Genomic DNA, 20,930 nt, shown 5'->3' with positions numbered 1-20,930 from the left:
GATGGTTAAACATTTTGAAGGATTAAAAGTTTTATCATCTCCAAGTCAAGATTAATCTTTCTTATGCTCACTGAAATGATCAGACAATTGAAAACCCTGATGTGCTTGTGTGCAGTGAAATGCAAGATGAGGTTAGTAATTGATAAGATTAATGATTAATATTGTACATGCCGTTGCTGATGGCGGCCACAGCTGGTTGAATGTCAGTGTCAGGAGAGTTCAGTGTCACTGTTAACAGCAGGAGAAAAAAATACATTAAAATAAATAATTAAAGTCGGCCAATTGATTCACAACCGTCTATAAAAATTAATTCCAAGTTTTCCAATTTTTTCTGTCAAGCAGATTTTAATGTTGTCCATGTGCAGTGCGTTTCTAGTGATCTGTTATGTATTTTCAGATGTTTTTAAATATTGGCTAAAGTTATTAGAAAATGATTTCTGTGGGGTTTAAAAAGACTTTACAATGGTTTCAAGTTTCGAAAACATTTAAAAAGTGACAACTGATATGCAAACTATTTATTAATATGCAATGATTAAAACACTTTACCCCTTAAATAATAGGCTTTATATTTGATACAGATAATACAAATAATGGCTAATTGACCTAGTCCAGCTCATCCTCTGTACCTAGTGAAGTGCTATCATACACCACCAACTGGCTGCTAATGTTACTACAAGCCTGCGAACCTAATGGAAGAAAATGTTAAATAAAACAAGAAATGCAAAGAGTCCAGTAAAAATCGTTGTATCCTGGTGCTCTTACTTAGGCATATTTCAAATAACAGTGGATGTCATGAATTTATTTTTACTTCTAAAGCCTACTTTCCTATATCACATTAAACTCGAAACTTCGTCATATTAAGGAAGTAAGTTAAACATGAAATCGACATTTCATCTCTCCAAACAAAACCATGGTAAAATAACGGCATAAACTCTTTCAAATCCTTTTCAGTGTGTACTTGCAGTTTTTCAACAATTCTTCGTCAACTGTAATATCCATTTCGCCGAGAGTGACCGTCGTGAGCAGCAGGAGAACCGAGAGAGCTTCTGTTCTACGGTGAAAATTGTCCATAGTGATGTCCGGTTCGTGAACGAATCGTTCTTTTGAACCGGTTCTTTTTTTAGTGAACTGGTTGAACCAGTACACTAAATCGGGCTGAATCGTTCGAAACAGTTCGCGTCTTGCGTCAGCACTCAGCACTGATCCACAAGTTACTAAAGTTACTCACTTTCGGACATGCCTGAGTCCTGACAGTCCCATAGACTCAAAATAAACCAATATCTCCAGTAAATCCAACAGTTCACTGAGCTGAGACATGTTGTGGTGAGAGAAGTGATAAGCACGAGCAGCTGATACTGCGCATGCGCGCACTACCGAACGTACAGGTACAGCAGCGGTTCTCGGATCACCAGTACAGAACCGAGAACTGTTTATTTCGGACGTGTTCGACATGTTGAAAACCTGATGAGCTGTTGAGCTGAGCATGCGTGTATTTATTTCAGAGGGACGAAATGCATGTTTCTTATTTGTTGAACAACAAAATAAAACATGTTGGAAACATGCATAGGGCCTACACTGTCTTTTCACTGTATTATTTTAAAGATTGGAAACACAATGAATGAGTTGTAAAACTAAACATTTATTATTATACTAAAATATTATTTTCAGGAACAGCTAATTTAATTTCTAAGTAAGTTTATATACATTTTGGCAAATCTTGCCAAGGTTTTAAGGGTGCAAAGTAAATGTTTATAATGTGTTAATCAAAACATAACGTATTAAACATACTGGAGACATGTATCGACTTTTTTGTTTTGTCGAGTCACTAATCAAAGTTAGACCTGATAGAATAATATTTATTTAATGTTATCCATGTTATATTTCATCTGCAATAACATTTGGCCATTAACTTTTAAATGCATCGTTATGAGGAGAGTTCTCAGCATGGAAGACCCATGACTGGCAGGTCAATGTGCTTCTGCATCTCTCTCTGATACAGTAGAAAATTAAATTAAACTAGAAAAATGCATTTCCGGAGGAACTGCAAAGTGTGCTTGCTCGGGTGCAGTGCACTAACGTTAGCAGGTAGTGGATAGATGCGAGAAAAAAGATGTCAAACTGTCTTTTATTTTCGAATTTAATTCCTCAATCAGCGCTGGACCGGCATTTTCTGTCTTCCGCTGAGCCCTGGCCGTAGACAGATCATATGTTTTACGCTGTCAATGCAGTGGTCTGCGTTGCGCTGATCTTATTCACACTATCGAGTGTAGGTGCAGCATTCTAACATTGAGTCATAATGAGCTGTTTGTGAAGAAATTATCCGCTTCCAAATTATGTCATTTTAATCACGAAATTGAAACATTAAAAAACAATTTGCACTTTATGGTGTGCGAGTGATAGAGCGCGGCAGCAACGAACCATCAGCTTGCAGCGTAACAACATTGAATGCTCGGCCGAACAGCTGATCATAGCTGTACAGGGCGCCTTATTATTTTTCATCTCCATAAATATATCTAGTAGTAAAGCTAATGCAAGGGCTAGAAATCTATTAATCTTTTGCTGATACTTCCTTAGCTGTGTCTGAAACCGCTCACTCGTTCACTCATTCACTAATCCCTACATAGTGAATGGCAGTTGAGTGCACTACATCAGCAAAGAATTCGGACGCTGACATAATTATCACGCGCCAGAGAGCTCGGACAATTTGTCATAAACATTACCTACCTATCTTTAATATTTCCTTTTTTTTGGCTGTATGAATTATATGTAACAATTTTATGTATGTATTTTTCACGTTTATTGCGTTATTTGATTAAAAAAAAAGATAATAAAAACACTTGCTTGTCATATTTATTTACTTTTTACATTTATATGTGAAAATAAAAGAGAACAAAACACTACACAACACATTTGTTTATTCAAATATAGATATAACGGTATATATAAATAAATAACCAGGCGTCTGGTCTTATAAATGATTGTTTTCTAACTCGCGTGCACCGTTGCCATGGTGACATTTTTGTTTATTTTTCATTCGCGCTCTATCGCCTTATCGTGTTGGATTGTGGGAAATAGTGTCTCAGCAAGTGTACATCAGGCCCGGGGTGGGTAATCGGGAGAATCGGGACCCAGCCGGCACATGACCGACCTTCAACGTTGAAAAATGGTTGAAATAATGTCAGTTGTTGTTTTAACGTTGAAACAACGTTGAAATAACGTTTAATGCTAAATGGTTGAAAAAGGTTAACAAAACGCTTCTAAATCAACGTTGAAATATGGTTGAATAATGTCAGTTGTTATTTCAACGTTGAAACAACGTTGAAATAACGTTTAATGCTAAATGGTTGAAAAAGGTTAACAAAAACACTTATAAATCAACGTTTAAATTTTTACAAGATCTGTATGTTGAAACAATGTAATGTTTTCGACAACATACTACAAAAATATCTGCCTTTTAACATATTATTATGATAATTAATTAGCATTTAATTACTTTTTATCATAACAGCCCAGCGGGCACCTTGACGTCAATTTGACATCAACAAATAGTCAAGATTTTGACCACCATGTATGACATGCATGAATATGCATATTTTCATTAAATTTTGTAATTATTTCCTTGTGGTTGTAAAGATGCCTAACAAACGTATCAATCTGACATGTTTTTTCTGGTCCCTACATCTCAGGTCAATATCATTGACATTAAATCGATGTTGATTTGATGTCAGGAAACGACGTCAAATTGATGGGAAATTTATGTCAAAACAATGTCTGAAATGTCTGAAAAAAGTATATTTATTACTCATTGTAAATCAATGTGACAACATCTAAAAGACCTAGCCTGAATGATCTTGAAAGTTGTAGACCTAGGTCTATGTATTTTGCATGTGTGTTTTTATTTATTTAAATCCTAGCATATTTACATTTAGTTCACGTTTAAAATGACAGCAGACACTATAATTGCATATACTATAAAAGGTCAATTTAATCTGATATTGGAGCTTGATATTGAATGATATCAAAATAGCATTAAAATGACATCAACATCATGACATCCTGATGTCAAATAGATGCCCAGCAGGCACAGGATATAGACGACAACATCGGTCAGACGTTAGATTTTGGTTGAAAATGAAAGTCGGGTTGACGTCTAAATCCAATGTTTGTTTGACGTCAGGCTCCAACGTTGGGCAGTCGTTGAATTTTGGTTGGAATAAACCAAACAAAAAGGTGAAATGCATGGCCATACACTTATTACCAGCTTCACTTAAAACTAACCAGACTCACTTTATTTAATTTCCGGTTTAAAGAAATAATATTTTGTATTTTAAAGTCACCATGATGGTGGTTAGCGTTTGCTTTAGTTGTGCTCTTGACCCTTAACTCTTAAAATTAAAATTTTCTCTGGCTGCTATAATTGTGTGTTTATAAAGCACAATTGTTATAGCTAAAAAAGCTGTAAGAAAATGAAATCAGATGATGTTGGCTGTTTAGTGTTGATGATGACGATGATATCATCATATAATTGCCTGAATCCCTGATCTTATTTAGTGTCTAATGCTTTGATTATATAGGACTTGTGGTTTTTACATTGTTTTATTCATAATATAAGTCATTTAATTGTACAGCATATCTAACAGTGCTGTTTATCAAAAAATATACTTGATTTTTAAAAACCTTTAATCTACGGCAGAACTAAGACACACACAGACATCAAGAAACAGCATATGAATCTCAACAATGGTGACAATCAAACAAAATATCCAGATAATCAGATCAACTCCAGCTGCATAATTTATTAAAGCTGCAATGCATGCTGGGAGATAAGGGTGAGTTTTGATTGGTGGTACCCAGCATGCACTGCACCTGAAGCATTTAATTTATTGTCACCATTGTTGAGAGTCATACACTGATTCTTGATGGCTAAGTAATAATTTAGAGGAAAGAGTTGCATTATGTTGCATAATGCATTAAATGTTTTTAAAATTCTTTATATTATATGATAAGCAACATCGTTCTCATGTTGTAAAATCAATTGTCTTCTATTATAAAACAACATTAAAAATACAAGTTCTATATAATCAAAACATTAGACACTGAATAAGATCAGGGATTCAGGCAATTACATGATGACATCATCACCAATAAACAGCCAACATCACCTGCTCTAAATTTTCTCATGGCTTTTTTGCCACAACAAATGTGCTTTATACACACAATTATAGCAGCCAGAGAAAAGTTTCTACTAAAAAGTCAAGAGTCAAGAGCACAACTAAAGCAAACGCTAACCACCATCATGGTGACTTTAAAAAACAAAATATTATTTCTTTAAACCGGAAATTAAATAAAGTCATCAAACAAACACTGGATTTAGACATCAACCCGACTTTCATTTTCAACCAAAATCCAACGTCTGACCAACGCTGTAGTCTATATCCTGTGCCTGCTGGGATCAACATCATGACATCTTGACGTCAAATAAATGTTGAATTGACATCAAATGCCAACAAAGCATGACATCAGCAGAGGTCAAAATCTTGACATCAAATTGACATCAACGTTTTGACGTCAATATGACTTTCATTTTTGACCTATTTCGTGACGTAATTTTGACATCAATGTTTGATGTCACATTGATGTTAAATTGACATCAAACGCCCACTGGGATCACTGCAACCTTTTATGTGATGGGAATAGATCTAAATACTTAAAAAACTTCTCAAGATTCGTTAATCTCGATAGCTGTAATAGTAAAAACGTATAATAGCTGTAATAGTAAATGTTTTCGAGAGAGTTTCACATGTAATGCTAGATATTTCATATGCAAGCATGTCAGCCAATCACAGCAGAGGGCGTTTACACTGAAGTCTCACACAGACACGCCCCTTCAAACAGAGCATTGAGAGGCTAAAATCAGGCTATGAAATATGCCTTTTATTTCTAAATTATAACAACTGTTGATCTAAAAAAACATACTAACATGATAAGGGCACCCCAGGAAACATTCTAAAATAATAAAATAATCCACGCAATGGGACCTTTAAAGAGTTTCTGTTGAGTTTTGTGTGTCACCATTGTGCTGAAGAGTAGAGCCTGTGCTTCAGTTCTGGATGAGCAGAGAAACACTGATGATATGTTGCTTTATTTAACAGGCAGTGATTGTGTATTTACTGATGTATTGATGATCTATTTGTTGATAGATCATCTCATTCATGTGTGCTGTTGATAACTAACACTTATCTGCAGGAGGATTGAGTTAAACTGATGTTTTGTTAACTCATTTAAATAAATTACGTTTTTTAGAAAACTATTTTTTTTAGTGGACTCAAATGAAATATCACAGTATAAATATGAAATGGCAATTGATCAATTTATGACAGAATCAGTTTACAACATCATGATATCTTGACATCAAATAAATGTTGAATTGACATCAAATACCAACAAACAAAGCATGACATCAAAATAACATCAAAATGACATCAGCAGAGGTGAAAATCTTGACATCAAATTGACATCGACACGTTGACGTCAATATGACTTTCATTTTTGACCTATTTCGTGACGTAATTTTGACATCAATGTTTGATGTCACATTGATGTTAAATTGACATCAAATGCCCACTGGGAGCTCTTCAATGTATATGTTAAAATACAATTATTATCATTATTAACAATAGTTTCACCCTCAAGAGAGCAGTGCAGCAGAAACCTTTTGCCTTATGTGATTTTGTGTGAATTTACCATTTTGTCTGCTTGCCTAACAGTTTACATTGAATTATTACATTTGTATTCACACTGTCATGTCATTTGACCAATTAATTAAATATTAATACAGACTGCACTCAATAGCCTACAACACTATGTTAACTCGCGCAAACTATTGTTATTGGTTGTTTCGCCGTTTTACTTTGAGCATGATTGGTTAATCTGTCTGTCTTCCAGGAAACTGTCCAATGAGAATGTGCGCGGCTCTGCCCGCCTATTTTAAGTTTGAAAATACGTCCGTTATTATTACTCTCGGTCGGTGACGGTGAGCTGCTGCTGCTGCTTGCGTTGATTACTCGGTCAGACCTGGATTATTTTATTTTATTTTATTTTTCTGCCTGTTGAATTCTTAAATTTTGAGCGAATTTGAGTTGATATGTCAATGAAGAACAAAAGCTGGAATGTGAACGGAGGAAGGGGTCGTACGTGGTCTGTAAAAATACTGGCGATATCAGGTAAGAAAACATTTTTCAGTCCTTAACAAGTCTAACGTTTAGGGACACGGTTAAGTTAACGGTCATAGGTTTACTGCAACCTCATAAAATAAATAAGTTATCTCTGTCTTTGTGTGTGTGTGTGTGTGTGTGTGTGTGTGTGTGTGTTTGTTTGTACTGCTTCACCATTAGCGTAGCGATATTAGCATGTATTTCAATGTAAGTTTTAGTACCATCTGACATTGCTGTGTTTTGCTGTTGGTAACGTACTTATGTGTTTAATATTGTCAGCTAACATTAGTTTAAAAACGCATGAGAGGTAAAAAAAAAAAAGTGTGGGAATGAGTAAAGTGGTAAAACCGTCATTTATTCAGTTTACATAACCTCTTCAAACACTGATAACGATATTGAAAATATATTTGTTTACATTTTTTTTTAGATCAAGCAGCATTGGAATAAAATTATTTATCGGGAGAGAACACCCAACAGAAAGATCCATTCACCAACTACAGTAAGTCAATTTTACCCACTGTTCGAAAACCTACACTGGGATTAATTGATTTTCATCTTTAAAGTAAGACATTTAACGTTACTGATAGAAAGTCTGAGTAACTTTTTGTCCTTTTGTCTTCTGCTGAAGTGGCTTACTGAAAGTGGATTCATGTCACCTTCATCAGTCCTTTCTTTAATCACTGGAAACCATCAAGGGAAAGACCCTCAAAAATAGGATAAATGCAGCTGCAGGTAAAATTATTTGATGGTTTGATTTTGGTGTACCATTTGGCTTTTTTGTGTGTGCTTCCCTTGCTATGATACACATTTCTGATGGGATTGCCATGCTTTAAGTGTATGTTTACATTTTTAATTATGTAGGCTAATACTAACAGTCTCAAAGATGACAACTCAGTTCATGTTGTGTGAATGTTATAATGGCAAACGTTTTTACAATTTAAATCAATTTTTAAGATTGTTTAAAGGAATGGTAAAAAACATAAACAAAAAAAACCCTGCTTTTTATGGACTTTTCATTGAATAATTTCTTCTTTCCCCCCTTCAGATTCGCAAAGGATCCAGATGATTACTGGCAATTTGGTGGAGGATTATTCTTTAGCTGCTACATTGCACTATCACTTCTGGTACAGATTCATTGGCCTTTTGTGTTTTTTTTTTATTTTACTTGATTTAATAAATTACTTTTAATTAGTACAATGTATGGTTAGGATTCTGAATTAAAACAGTGTAATGTTCTCCACAAATATTATCAGAAATATATAATTGTTGAAACAATATAAACCTGCATTGAAAGATATAAAGAACAGCAGACCTCAACCCTCTCAGCTCAACACCACAATTTGTTGATTTCTTCATTTGGTTTAAGGATGAAATCATGACCTTATGATTATAGTAACCGTAACTGACACATGGAGTAATAGTAATTTTTTTATAATTCCACCTTGGGGCTCTGAAGAATTTCTTGTGTAAATGTACATCTGAATACATTAAAATAAGTGTTTTAGAATGTATAGTGTTGTATACTTTGTTTTCTACCCGACAAATTGAACTGTAAAGTGAAAATCTTATACATGATTTATTTTGTATTCAGTGTTTTTGCTTTTATTTATAGGATAGTAGCAGACAGCGGGCACGAAGTGAAGAGGAAGTGATGGCATCGGAATGGACCTCGAGCTGGGACTCTGTCGGAGCACTGCACAAGGCGGTCACATTTTATTGAGAATTTAAAAACTTTTTTTTTTACACTTTAAATATTAAATGTTTAATTTAAGGGTTACTGTAATTGAACAAAAACTGTCTTTAAATATTCCATTTAGATGTTTACTTCTACAGGTTTTTAACATTACTTTGAAAACGCTGCAATTTAAAGTTTGAGATGTTTTTCTTTTTTTTCTTTTTTGTATTTTTAGACTTGTTTTTTCAGAATAAAACTTTTTACAATCTTGAGCATGTGTTAACTCATTATTTAATGTGTTTAATTAAGCCATTGCCGCCAGTCATTTAACAGTTAACATTTTTTATTGTACAGTATGGACAGTTAATCACAAATTCAGTCAGCATTGTCATGACTCATGTTCCAACTGCAAACTAGTTTGTAATTGAATGTACAATTTTCCCATTAGATACTGTGTCTAGGGTAGTATTGCAAATTATGCATAGCAAGTTACATAATTACAGTTGCTTTGATTTTCTGTACAAATGTAATGTCTTCAGAGAGTACAGTGAACAGGAAACTCAATCTATAGTTTATTCAATGTTGAAAAATAAGATATAAGGTATTATTTTTCAACGTTGTATCGTTTTGCAAAATCAATTCAACCTCAACGTTGCTGCAAGACGGTGAAACAACGTCACGGAATCAACGGTGAAACAACGTCACGAAATCAACGGTGAAACAACGTCACGATTTCAACGTTGAATCGTTTTGCAAAATCGAATCATAATCCAACGTTGATTCAACCTTGGTCCCTGACGTTGATTCAACATTCTGACACGTTGAATCAACGTTGAAATGCCGGCTGGGGAGAATTCCCGGTGGGCCGCTTCACTTTTGGGCCGGTCGAGGATTTTTTTTTTTTTCTTTTTTTTACATTTGTCACGTTAGTTACATTAGGCTACACACGTTCCGCATTCTGACACCGCAGCGCGCAGCCTCTGCATGGGTTGTACCATGAGACCATGACATCTCCTCTGCACGCAATACAAGCCTTCGCACGCGCATGATCATTCCCCACGCTCTTGATCTCCTGCTTTTGCTCGCTCGAACACTTTTACTTTTGGCAGTCGATGGGCGGGACTTACTGTTTTAATAACCTCAAATGTCATTAGGTATCACGTTTTTTTTTTATTAAAAAAGCATTATTTTTGAATACAAATAAATCTGTAAACATTAGTTCAATATGCCTCTTTGTGGAAGAGTGGGATACATTTCAAATGCTTTCTTTCTTTCTTTCTTTCTTTCTTTCTTTCTTTCTGCTTTTGTTAATTTATCAACCTATCCTTGTGGAATAGTGGAACATTTTTTGTTAACTTCTCAGCTTAAGTGAATTATTATTTAACCTTTACATTATTTGTTGAACCATGTTATTAATAAAAACTACACAATGGTAAGAGCTGAACTGTTGCTTCATTTGTCCAATTTGGAAAAAGTGTTAATTTGGAATTCCACCATGGAAAAAGAGGGCCAGTCTTGGGCCTGAAACTCCCGGGCTGAAAAGTGGCCCCACTCCGGCCCTGGTGTACATCGTATGTACACTCGAATTCAGAGAGGATTGTGGGTAAAAGTAGTGAAGAATGTAGGGAATGATGTCGTTCACTCAGAATTCGGACACCACTACAAAATGGCCGACACCCTAAATAGTGCACTATATAGTGGATAGGGAGCGATTTCAGACACAGCTCTTGTCATCATGGAGAGCGCAGTTCACGGTTGCATAGCAACGACAGACGCCACAGGAGAACAAGCGCTTGTGGAAAGGAGACAGTGGCGCGCTCGCGCTTTCCACTTGTTTTTACACATCTAATGTGCGTTCCATTCGACAGGGTCCATACGCAGTGTTCACTGCTCCCCTACTCCCTGAGCACGGTATATCAGTTGAAGTGGACTTCACTGACAATAACCGCTCATTTGAAACGCCCTGCAAATGTCATCAAAGAAAGTCAACGACGGAGTCGCGCAGATTATGATATAACATAAATGTATATATAGGACTACATTCATATTTTAATTTTTATTATTATATTATATATTTACAATTATATTGCACTATTTTACAACTACCTAAAATAAAATCACTTTCACAAACTAGTTAAGCTGGCTGCATTCACTGAGGTAAATTATAATCATCAAAAATAGTATATGTAATATTCACAACAATAACCGTTAAAATACTGTCATTTGTATAACAATGGCGAAATGTATGAATACTTAGCCTACACACATACGTAAACTCCTCCATCGTTAGTTATGACCGTTCTGACTGGTGATGACGTGGTGCGCGAAATCAGAATCAGAATCAGAATCAGAAAGAGCTTTATTGCCAAGTGTGCTTGCACCCACAAGGAATTTTTCTTGGTACTGAAGCTTCCAGTGCACATATACAAATACAAATACAACAAGAAACATAGTAATACAAATTCTAAGAATAAAAATATATAAAAAATAAATAAAAATTGTATAAAAGTAAAAAAGTAGGGTCACAGTTGGGTTTAGTCCGAATAAACATTTACAGATTATGAACATATTTACAGTATTTTGAGTAGTATGAATAATATAAATATAAATATCACCTGAGTTAGAGAATATTGCACCAGACAGTGGGAGTCTAGCGCATGTTACAGATTATAAACATATTTACAGTATTTTGAGTAGTATGAATAATATAGATATAAATATCACCTGAGTTAGAGAATATTGCACTAGACAGTGGGAGTATTGCACTTACAGGCATATGCCTTGGGGGCATGTTAAGTGTTCAGAAGGGAAATGGCCTGTGGAAAGAAACTGTTCCTGTGCCTGGATGTTCTTGTGGCCAGTGATCTGTGTCGCCGTCCTGACGGTAACAGTTCAAACAGGTGGTGTCCAGGGTGAGTGGAGTCTGTGATGATTTTACCTGCTCTCTTCCTCACTCTGGAAGAGTACAGGTCCTGGAGGGTTGGCAGGGGGGCACCAATAATCCTCTCTGCAGTCCGGACTGTCCGTTGTAGTCTCCTGATGTCCGATTTGGTAGCTGAACCAAACCAGACAGTGATGGAAGTGCTTAAAACAGACTCAACGACGGCTGAGTAGAACTGGATCAGCAGCTCCTGTGGCAGATTGAACTTCTTCAGCTGGCGAAGGAAGTACAGTCTCTGCTGGGCCTTTTTCACAATGGAGTCAATGTGATTTGCCCACTTCAGGTCCTGAGAGATGGTAGAGCCCAGGAACCTGAATGACTCCACTGCTTCCACAGTGCTGTTCATGATGGTGAGAGGGGGGAGTGCTGGGGTGTTTCTCCTGAAGTCCACAATCATCTCCACTGTTTTGAGTGTGTTCAGCTCAAGGTTGTTATAACTGCACCAGACAGCCAGCTGTTCAACCCCCAGTCTGTAAGCAGACTCGTCACCATTTTGGATGAGACCGATGACAGTGGTGTCGTCTGCAAATTTCAGGAGCTTGACAGAGGGGTCTTTAGAAGTGCAGTCATTAGTGTAAAGGGAGAAGAGCAGTGGGGAGAGAACGCACCCTTGGGGGGCGCCAGTGCTGATGGTGAGGGTCCTGGATGTGAGTTTCCCCAGTCTCACTAGCTGCTGCCGGTCCGTCAGGAAGCTGGAGATCCACTGACAGATTGAGGATGGCATGGAGAGCTGAGTCAGTTTGGCTGTGAGAAGATCAGGGATGATGGTATTGAAGGCCGAACTGAAGTCCACGAATAAGATCCGTGCATAAGTCCCAGGTCTGTCAAGATGTTGCAGGATATAGTGCAGTCCCATGTTGACTGCATCATCCACAGACCTGTTTGCTCTGTAAGCAAACTGAAAGGGATCCAGCAGGGGTCCAGTGATGTCCTTCAGATAGGCCAACACCAGTCTTTCAAACGACTTCATGACCACAGACGTGAGAGCGACAGGTCTGTAGTCATTAAGTCCAGTGATTTTAGTTTTTTTGGGAACCGGGATGATAGTGGAGCGTTTGAAGCAGCAGGGAACTTCACACTGCTCCAATGATCTGTTGAAGATCTGCGTGAAGACTGGGGCCAGTTGGTCAGCACAGGCTTTTAGACAAGCAGATGAGATGCCGTCTGGGCCTGAAGCTTTCCTAGTCTTCTGTTTTTTGAAGACTCTGCTCACGTCCTCCACGCAGACCTTAAGCTCAGGTTGGATGGCAGAAGGGGGGAGGAGAGGGGTTGCAGGAGGTGATGGTGGATGTGTGAAGTGCACATCAGAGCGGGTGTGAGGTGTGAGTCTGGGCTTCTCAAACCTGCAATAGAATGCATTGAGAGTGTCAGCCAGTTGTTGATTCTCCACAGATGGGGGGGATGGTGATTTGTAGTTGGTGATGTTCCTCAGGCCTCTCCAGACTGATGCCGGGTCGTTGGCTGAAAACTGGTTTTTCAGCTTTTCAGAGTAGCTTTTTTTAGCAACTCTGATCTCCTTTGTCAGTCTGTTTCTGGCCTGGTTATACAAGATTTTATCCCCACTTCTGTAAGCATCTTCTTTGGCATGACGAAGCTGTTTGAGTTTCCCAGTAAACCATGGTTTATCATTAGTGAATGATAAGAATGTCCTGGTAGGAATGCATGTATCCTCACAGAAACTGATATATCCCAGCCAGCACAGCCATGTGGGGCCCAAATGGGTTTGACCTGGGCTATCTAACTGGGACCCAGCCAGTTTTGTCCTCGGTTTCCATGTAGGCCCCACATGGGTTTGCCCAGATGAAATGAACACTGCTTAGTGTGCACACTACAGGCTGTTTAATGTAACACTTAATCAGTGTTGGAGGTAATGAGATAATTAAGTGATTGAATAATGATAGTGCATTATTGATGAACACCTGTTGTTAACAAGCAGAATCACTGAATGAAAGAGAAACACAAGAACTACTTCCAGCCACTGCCTTGGATGAAATCAACTGAAGATAAAATACATTACATCTCTCAAGATCTGATTAAACAACTCCACAAACAGCATTACCAGCTTCACTTATTAGTAACCAGACTGACTTTATTTCTGTCAGACATCTACAGAAGTTCTTAGTGAGAATTAACAGAGGTTTAGATGTTGATTACTTATTTGAAAGTAATAGTTTGATTTGATGTTACCATTGTGGCGATCAGTGTGTGCTTTAGTCAGGCTGTTGACTTTTTAACATTAGTTTTTCTCTGGCAGCTGTGTCTGTTTTTTATGATGAGAACAGCAAGAGAAAATATAATCAGATGCTGTAAGCTGATTGATGATAAGAGTATAATCATCATGAGGTAGCTTAACTCGCTGATATTTTGTGTAAGGTTTGTACGGGTAGTATGTCATTCATTTTGTTTTATTGTTTTGATTCTACAGCAAGAGATCTAGCACAGTTAAATCAGAACATCAAATTATTTTTAAAACCCAATTTACACATGTTGGACTACTGACAGATCTACTTGCACACAGACATCAAGAATCAGCATATGAATCTCAACAATGGTGACATGCTTCATAGTGCAATGCATTCTGAGTGCATCATACGAAACTTATCCATAGCTCCCAGAATGCATTGCACCATGAAGCATGTCACCATTGTTGAGATTCATATGCTGAATCTTGATGTCTGTGTGCGAATAAATCTCACAGGAGCCCAAAATATGTAAATGGTGTGTTAAAAATCATTTGACGTTTTGATTAAATTCTATTATTCTCTTGCTGTAGAATCACAACAATAAAACAAAATGAATAACATACTATCCATATAAACCTCACACATAATCAATGAGCTAAGCCACTACATGATGATTATTATACTCTTATCATCAATCAGCTTACAGCATCTGATTATATTTTCTCTTGCTGTTCTCGCCATAACAAACAGACACAGCTGCCAGAGAAAAACTAATGTTAAAAAGTCAAGAGCCTGACTAAAGCACACACGGATCGCCACAGTGGTAACATCAAATCAAACTATTACTTTCAAATAAGTAATCAACATCTAAACCTCTTCTTAATACTTTTCTGTAGACGTCTGACAGAAATAAAGTCAGTCTGGTTAGTAATAAGTGAAGCTGGTAATGCTGTTTGTGGAGCTGTTTAATCAGATCTTGAGAGATGTAATGTATTTTATCTTCAGTTGAATTCATCCAAGGTTGTGGCTGGAAGTAGTTATTGTGTTTCTCTTTGCTTCAGTGATTCTGCTTGTTAACAGCAGGTGTTCATCAATGATGCACAATCATTATTCAATCACTTAATAATCTCATTACCTCCAACACTGATTCAGTGTTACATTAAACAGCCTGTACTGTGCACACTAAGCAGTGTTCATTTCATCTGGGCAAACCCATGTGGGGCCTACATGGAAACCGAGGACAAAACTGGCTGGGTCCCAGTTAGATAGCCCAGGTCAAACCCATTTGGGCCCCACATGGCTGTGCTGGCTGGGATGATGTTACAGTATCTGTGAGCTCATCCAGATCGGTGGCTGCAGCTTCAAAAACAGTCCAATCAGTGCAATCGAAGCAGGCCTGTAGATCCTGCTCTGCTTCATTGGTCCATCTTTTTACAGTCCTTATTACAGGTTTAGCTGATTTCAGTTTCTGCCTGTAGGTCGGTATAAGATGAACCAAACAGTGATCAGAGAGCCCCAAAGCTGCCCGTGGGACGGAGTGATACGCATTCTTTATCGTGGTGTAACAGTGGTCCAATATATTACTGTCTCTGGTAGGACATGTAACATGCTGTCTGTATTTTGGCAGTTCACGGGAGAGATTTACTTTGTTAAAATCCCCAAGAATGATTAAAAGAGAGTCTGGGTACCTTTGTTCCATTTCAGCTATATGTTCAGCCAGCTGTTGTAGCGCTGCGCTCACACACGCGTCTGGAGGAATGTAAACATTCGCGAGAATGAATGAGGAAAACTCCCGCGGCGAGTAGAAAGGTTTACAGTTTATGAAATGCGCCTCTAAATTAGGAGAGCACATCTTCTTCAGTGTTGTTACATCTGAACACCAACTTTCGTTAATGTAGAAACACAATCCACCACCTCTCGTTTTCCCCGTTAGTTCCGCTATGCGATCCGCTCGGAACAGCTGGAAGCCCGGCAGATGTAGTGCGTTGTCCGGTATGGCTTCACTCAGCCAGGTTTCAGTGAAGCACAGAGCAGCGGAGTTTAAAAAATCCTTGATAGTGCGGGTGAGGAGAAGAAGTTCGTCCATTTTGTTAGGAAGAGATCGGAGATTCGCAAGATGAATACTGGGTAGTGCAGTGCGGAGGCCGCGCTCGCGGAGTTTAACCAGCGCGCCCGCGCGCTTCCCGCGTTTGCGTCTGACCGCGCGTTTTAACAACACCGCTGCCCCTCCGACGAGAATGTCCAGTAAAACGTCTGAGTTATCAAAATCTGTAAAAAACTTGTCTGGTGTGTGTTTCCTAATGTCCAGAAGTTCGTCTTTGGTGAAACTGATAGGAAAAGAATGACTAAACGCAGAACAAACGAACAAAAACAACACAATGACTGGAGAGCTCCACACCGAGGCAGCCATCCGCGGCGCCATCTACATCCTAGTACATGACAGTACTGTGACAGTAGAAATGACAGTTGAGTGATCATCGCTCTCCACTTCCTGTGAAGTGATGTATGGATGTTCCCTTATTCCCTATGCCGTGCGCAGTGCCCTTCGAACTGAACATGTTCGCTCCCTTCGGATTAGAATCTAACTTAAGATGGCGGAAAACCCTGTGAAGTCCACTTCGCAGTCCACTTACGGTCAAATGGAACGCACTGTTTGAGCATGTGACTGCGCGTTTCTCCTTGTTTTCTATTGTTATGCGCAGCATATTTCCCGTGTGCACAAACACAGCCACAGACAATGAATTGTTTGTTCGGTTAGCGAAGAAGAGCATGATGTATTTTGTATAAAGTGTTTTTTTTTGTTTTGTTATTAACTGCTTTGAGAACTGGAAATGCACAATTCATGCATACAAATCTGTATATATTAATAAATGAAGAAAATTAAATTAGACCAATGCAAAAAACGAAATTCATGCCTGCATTTATTAAATACAAACCTAGTAAAAACGAATGCAGTATATAGCCTACACTGACTTGGCAGCTCTGTGAAATGTAATACAACAGTGCCACCTACTGTCTAAATGCATTAACATTAAAAGTGTGAGGTGAAACTCTTGCATAGACATAGGTAAATGGGTTTGTCTATTAGCTAGAAATAAAAATAAAATAAAAAAAAAACAGATCTTGTGCTTCCTCACATTGGAGTCCCGAGTTCATGTACAAAGTTTGGTTTCGATACGTGACATAGTTTCTGAGATATGGACGACTTCCTGTTTGGCGACTACGCCGATGATTTCGTTTGGCTGTGACGGGCAAACGCTTCCGAAAATCAAAAATCCTTCTAGTAACTTTTGTGAGGCTTAGTCCAAGGATCATGGACGTCTAGTTTCGTGAAGTTCGGACCAAATTTGTGACCTGTGAAACTTTAGATTCGCTTTCTGTTCAATCCAATATGGCGGACAAACGACATGGACTCGTGATGTCATCTTCGCGAGCAACTTACACCGGTACTGACCGTACGTTTTAAAGTTGGAACGGTGTCTCTTTCTCAAAGGGCCTAGGCGCAGGAGCTGGCCAAAATTTTTCTCCCGGGAATAATAATAATAATAAGAAGAAGAAAACTTAAGAAGAACAATAAGTGTCCTGCTTTCAGCAAGCACACTTAATTAAATGTAGAGGATTTTAACTGTGACAAGATGATTGGCAGGCCAGTTTACTGTGACAGGATGCGACAGAGAGCAACCGTTAAAGACGCAATTGTATGACCGTGATAGTTTGTCCCAAAGCTTGTGTACTCTTTTGCTACACACTCAAAAGTATCTACTTTTTCTTTACAAAAAGAGCACATACCTTTAGGGCGTAGTATAAGTAGGCGAATTGAGACACAGCAAGTGTTTATACTCATCGCGTCTGCACGAGCGCGAAGGTGCGCATGGAAAAAAATGACATCATCGTGGTGTGGGCGGTCGTGCGCTTTGAGTGTGCGAGTGTCCATTTTTCGGTGGCGGTGTGCACAGCAGTTTGGCAAGCCATTTTAACATTTAAAAGCTAATTTTGACTATCCGGAATTAACATTGTAGATATCAACAATGTCTTTCTGACTAGTCGTAATTACATTTTGGATAGTTGGAATTGTCATTCAAGATATCTGTACTAGGCAAACTGGCAACTAGGCAACTAGGCAAAACTGAATTACAGATATCTGCAATGACGTCATTGAAAATGACATTCAACTCGTCACACATCTTAAATGACAATTGCAGATATCTGTAATTCAGTTTTGACTAGGCAGAATGAAAGTTAAAGATATCTCAAACGTCATTATGACTAGTGCAAATTATTGTGCATGACGTTGCTCTATTTTAGATATCCATAAATAAGTAATTTCCCCTCCCCGCCATAATCAAAGAAGAAGTGGGTTAATTTCCTTATTTCTATGAGTGGAAGAAGAAAGAAGCAGTTGGCTGTAATCGAAAAAAACGCCAGAAAATGTTTTTTATATACAAATAAAAAAAAATTATATACAATATTTTATATACAAAAAAAAAATGTTGCAATGCTATGTTTATGATCATGCTTAAAATTACGTAGGTTATTGTTGTCGTAAGATTTATGCGTGAAAGAGATTCACATTAATTCACTTTAATAAAGATGCTGACATGCATGCTATTCTTGCCATGGAAGTACAATAACATTAACTTCCTTAAATGAGAAAAAAAGTTCTTAGTTCAGATTAGTTCTTATTTTTTATTTTATTTTTTCAGTTTGAAACAGTATCTAACAGCATTAAAAAGACTATTAAAAACTCTGGTTGCTGTGCTAATCAGTGCTAATTACAAGTTAACAGTTAACAGGTTCTATGTGATTTGATGATTTGAACAACACACTCTGCTCCCGCCTAAAGTGTGATGCGGGCCTAATTTACATACAGATATCTGCAACGTCATTTGGCCTAGTCAAAACTCTAATTCAAGATATCTGTAATTACATTTTGACTAGGCAGAATGAAAGTTACAGATATCTCAAATTTCAGATATCTCTAATCAAAATTAATTTCAAGATATCTATAACTTGATAATAGATATCTACAATTAAATTATGACTATCCCTAACTCCAGTTTAAGATATCTACAACGTCATTTTGACTAGTCATAACTCCAGTTACAGATATCTACAACGTCATTTCGCCAAGTCAAAACTTAATTTAAGATATCTGAAAAGGAACATGTAGATATCTTGAATTGAGGTGAATTAAAGATATCTTGAACTGGAGTTATGACTAGTCAGAATCAAATTGAAGATATCTCAAACTAGAATTACAGATATCTACAATTCAGTTGCAGATATCCGTAATTCACATAGTGGATATCTGCAACTGAATTGTAGATATCTGTAATGATAAACCCCATACAAATGAATGGCAAAAGTGACGTCATTTGTCCTAGGAAGAATGTCTTTGTGGATATCTGAAATTACAATTATGGATAGGAAGAATGTAGTTGTGGATATCTGAAATGTTCTTTTTGACTAGGCAAAACTGAATTACAGATATCTGCAACACATATCCAGTCTAGCTTTTAAATGTTAAAATGGCTTGCCATACAGCAGTTTTTCTAATTTTCCGCATGGCTTCACATTTGAAGATGCACGACTTCGAGACGAATCTGGCCTAGCATACGTCTCACTGCACCGGCAGTTAGCAAATAAAATCAACAATCCAAAAGACAATCAGTCATCGTATTTGTTTCATTAGTATTTGTTTCATTTGACATAACAAGTTTGGTGATGAGGATGGGATTTTGATGTTGTATTTTGCAGCGGGTTGCTCCCACCGTGAAAAGCAAGCATGGCGCTCAACATTACAAACACAGGATTAACGTTCGACAAAACGTTGGAAATGTTTTGAAAACTATGAAGAAAGGCTTCTGCAGTTTCTGGGGGCCAACAAGATTGAATCTGACCGGCAGCGAGTGGAATTTTTGTCTGTGCCCAGCCAGCACAGCCATGTGGGGCCCAAATGGGTTTGACCTGGGCTATCTAACTGGGACCCAGCCAGTTTTGTCCTCGGTTTCCATGTAGGCCCCACATGGGTTTGCCCAGATGAAATGAACACTGCTTAGTGTGCACAGTACAGGCTGTTTAATGTAACACTGAATCAGTGTTGGAGGTAATGAGATTATTAAGTGATTGAATAATGATTGTGCATCATTGATGAACACCTGCTGTTAACAAGCAGAATCACTGAAGCAAAGAGAAACACAATAACTACTTCCAGCCACAACCTTGGATGAATTCAACTGAAGATAAAATACATTACATCTCTCAAGATCTGATTAAACAGCTCCACAAACAGCATTACCAGCTTCACTTATTACTAACCAGACTGACTTTATTTCTGTCAGACGTCTACAGAAAAGTATTAAGAAGAGGTTTAGATGTTGATTACTTATTTGAAAGTAATAGTTTGATTTGATGTTACCACTGTGGCGATCCGTGTGTGCTTTAGTCAGGCTCTTGACTTTTTAACATTAGTTTTTCTCTGGCAGCTGTGTCTGTTTGTTATGGCGAGAACAGCAAGAGAAAATATAATCAGATGCTGTAAGCTGATTGATGATAAGAGTATAATAATCATCATGTAGTGGCTTAGCTCATTGATTATGTGTGAGGTTTATATGGATAGTATGTTATTCATTTTGTTTTATTGTTGTGATTCTACAGCAAGAGAATAATAGAATTTAATCAAAACGTCAAATGATTTTTAACACACCATTTACATATTTTGGGCTCCTGTGAGATTTATTCGCACACAGACATCAAGATTCAGCATATGAATCTCAACAATGGTGACATGCTTCATGGTGCAATGCATTCTGGGAGCTATGGATAAGTTTCGTATGATGCACTCAGAATGCATTGCACTATGAAGCATGTCACCATTGTTGAGATTCATATGCTGATTCTTGATGTCTGTGTGCAAG

The 20,930-nt window shown here is 37.7% G+C and overlaps 1 protein-coding gene and 1 long non-coding RNA gene across 3 annotated transcripts in view; one reads left to right on the top strand and one right to left on the bottom strand.

Annotated features, from left to right (window-relative positions):
• LOC311088136 (histone lysine acetyltransferase CREBBP-like) overlaps positions 1–20,930 on the bottom strand; it is a 53,797-nt gene that overhangs the window by 7,622 nt on the left and 25,245 nt on the right. The window contains exons 1-2 of one of the 2 annotated variants that reach the window (XM_084121809.1): positions 963–1,356; positions 172–228 (exon numbers count right to left, since the gene is read on the bottom strand). In XM_084121809.1, the coding sequence (XP_083977935.1) occupies positions 172–228; positions 963–1,071 (166 nt within the window). In that variant the 5' untranslated portion in view covers positions 1,072–1,356. Of the gene's footprint in view, positions 1–171; positions 229–962; positions 1,357–20,930 lie in introns of those variants that run through there. The other variant, XM_084121810.1, reaches the window with a different exon arrangement.
• LOC311098430 lies at positions 6,637–9,159 on the top strand. Its single transcript, XR_014609472.1, has 5 exons — positions 6,637–7,223; positions 7,642–7,713; positions 7,843–7,946; positions 8,260–8,338; positions 8,827–9,159. It is a non-coding gene; the product is annotated as an uncharacterized lncRNA (long non-coding RNA).

This window comes from Abramis brama (assembly GCF_963993115.1).
Source record: "Abramis brama genome assembly, chromosome: 1".
NCBI lineage: Eukaryota > Metazoa > Chordata > Actinopteri > Cypriniformes > Leuciscidae > Abramis > Abramis brama.
This window is presented reverse-complemented; position numbering and strand designations above follow the sequence as displayed.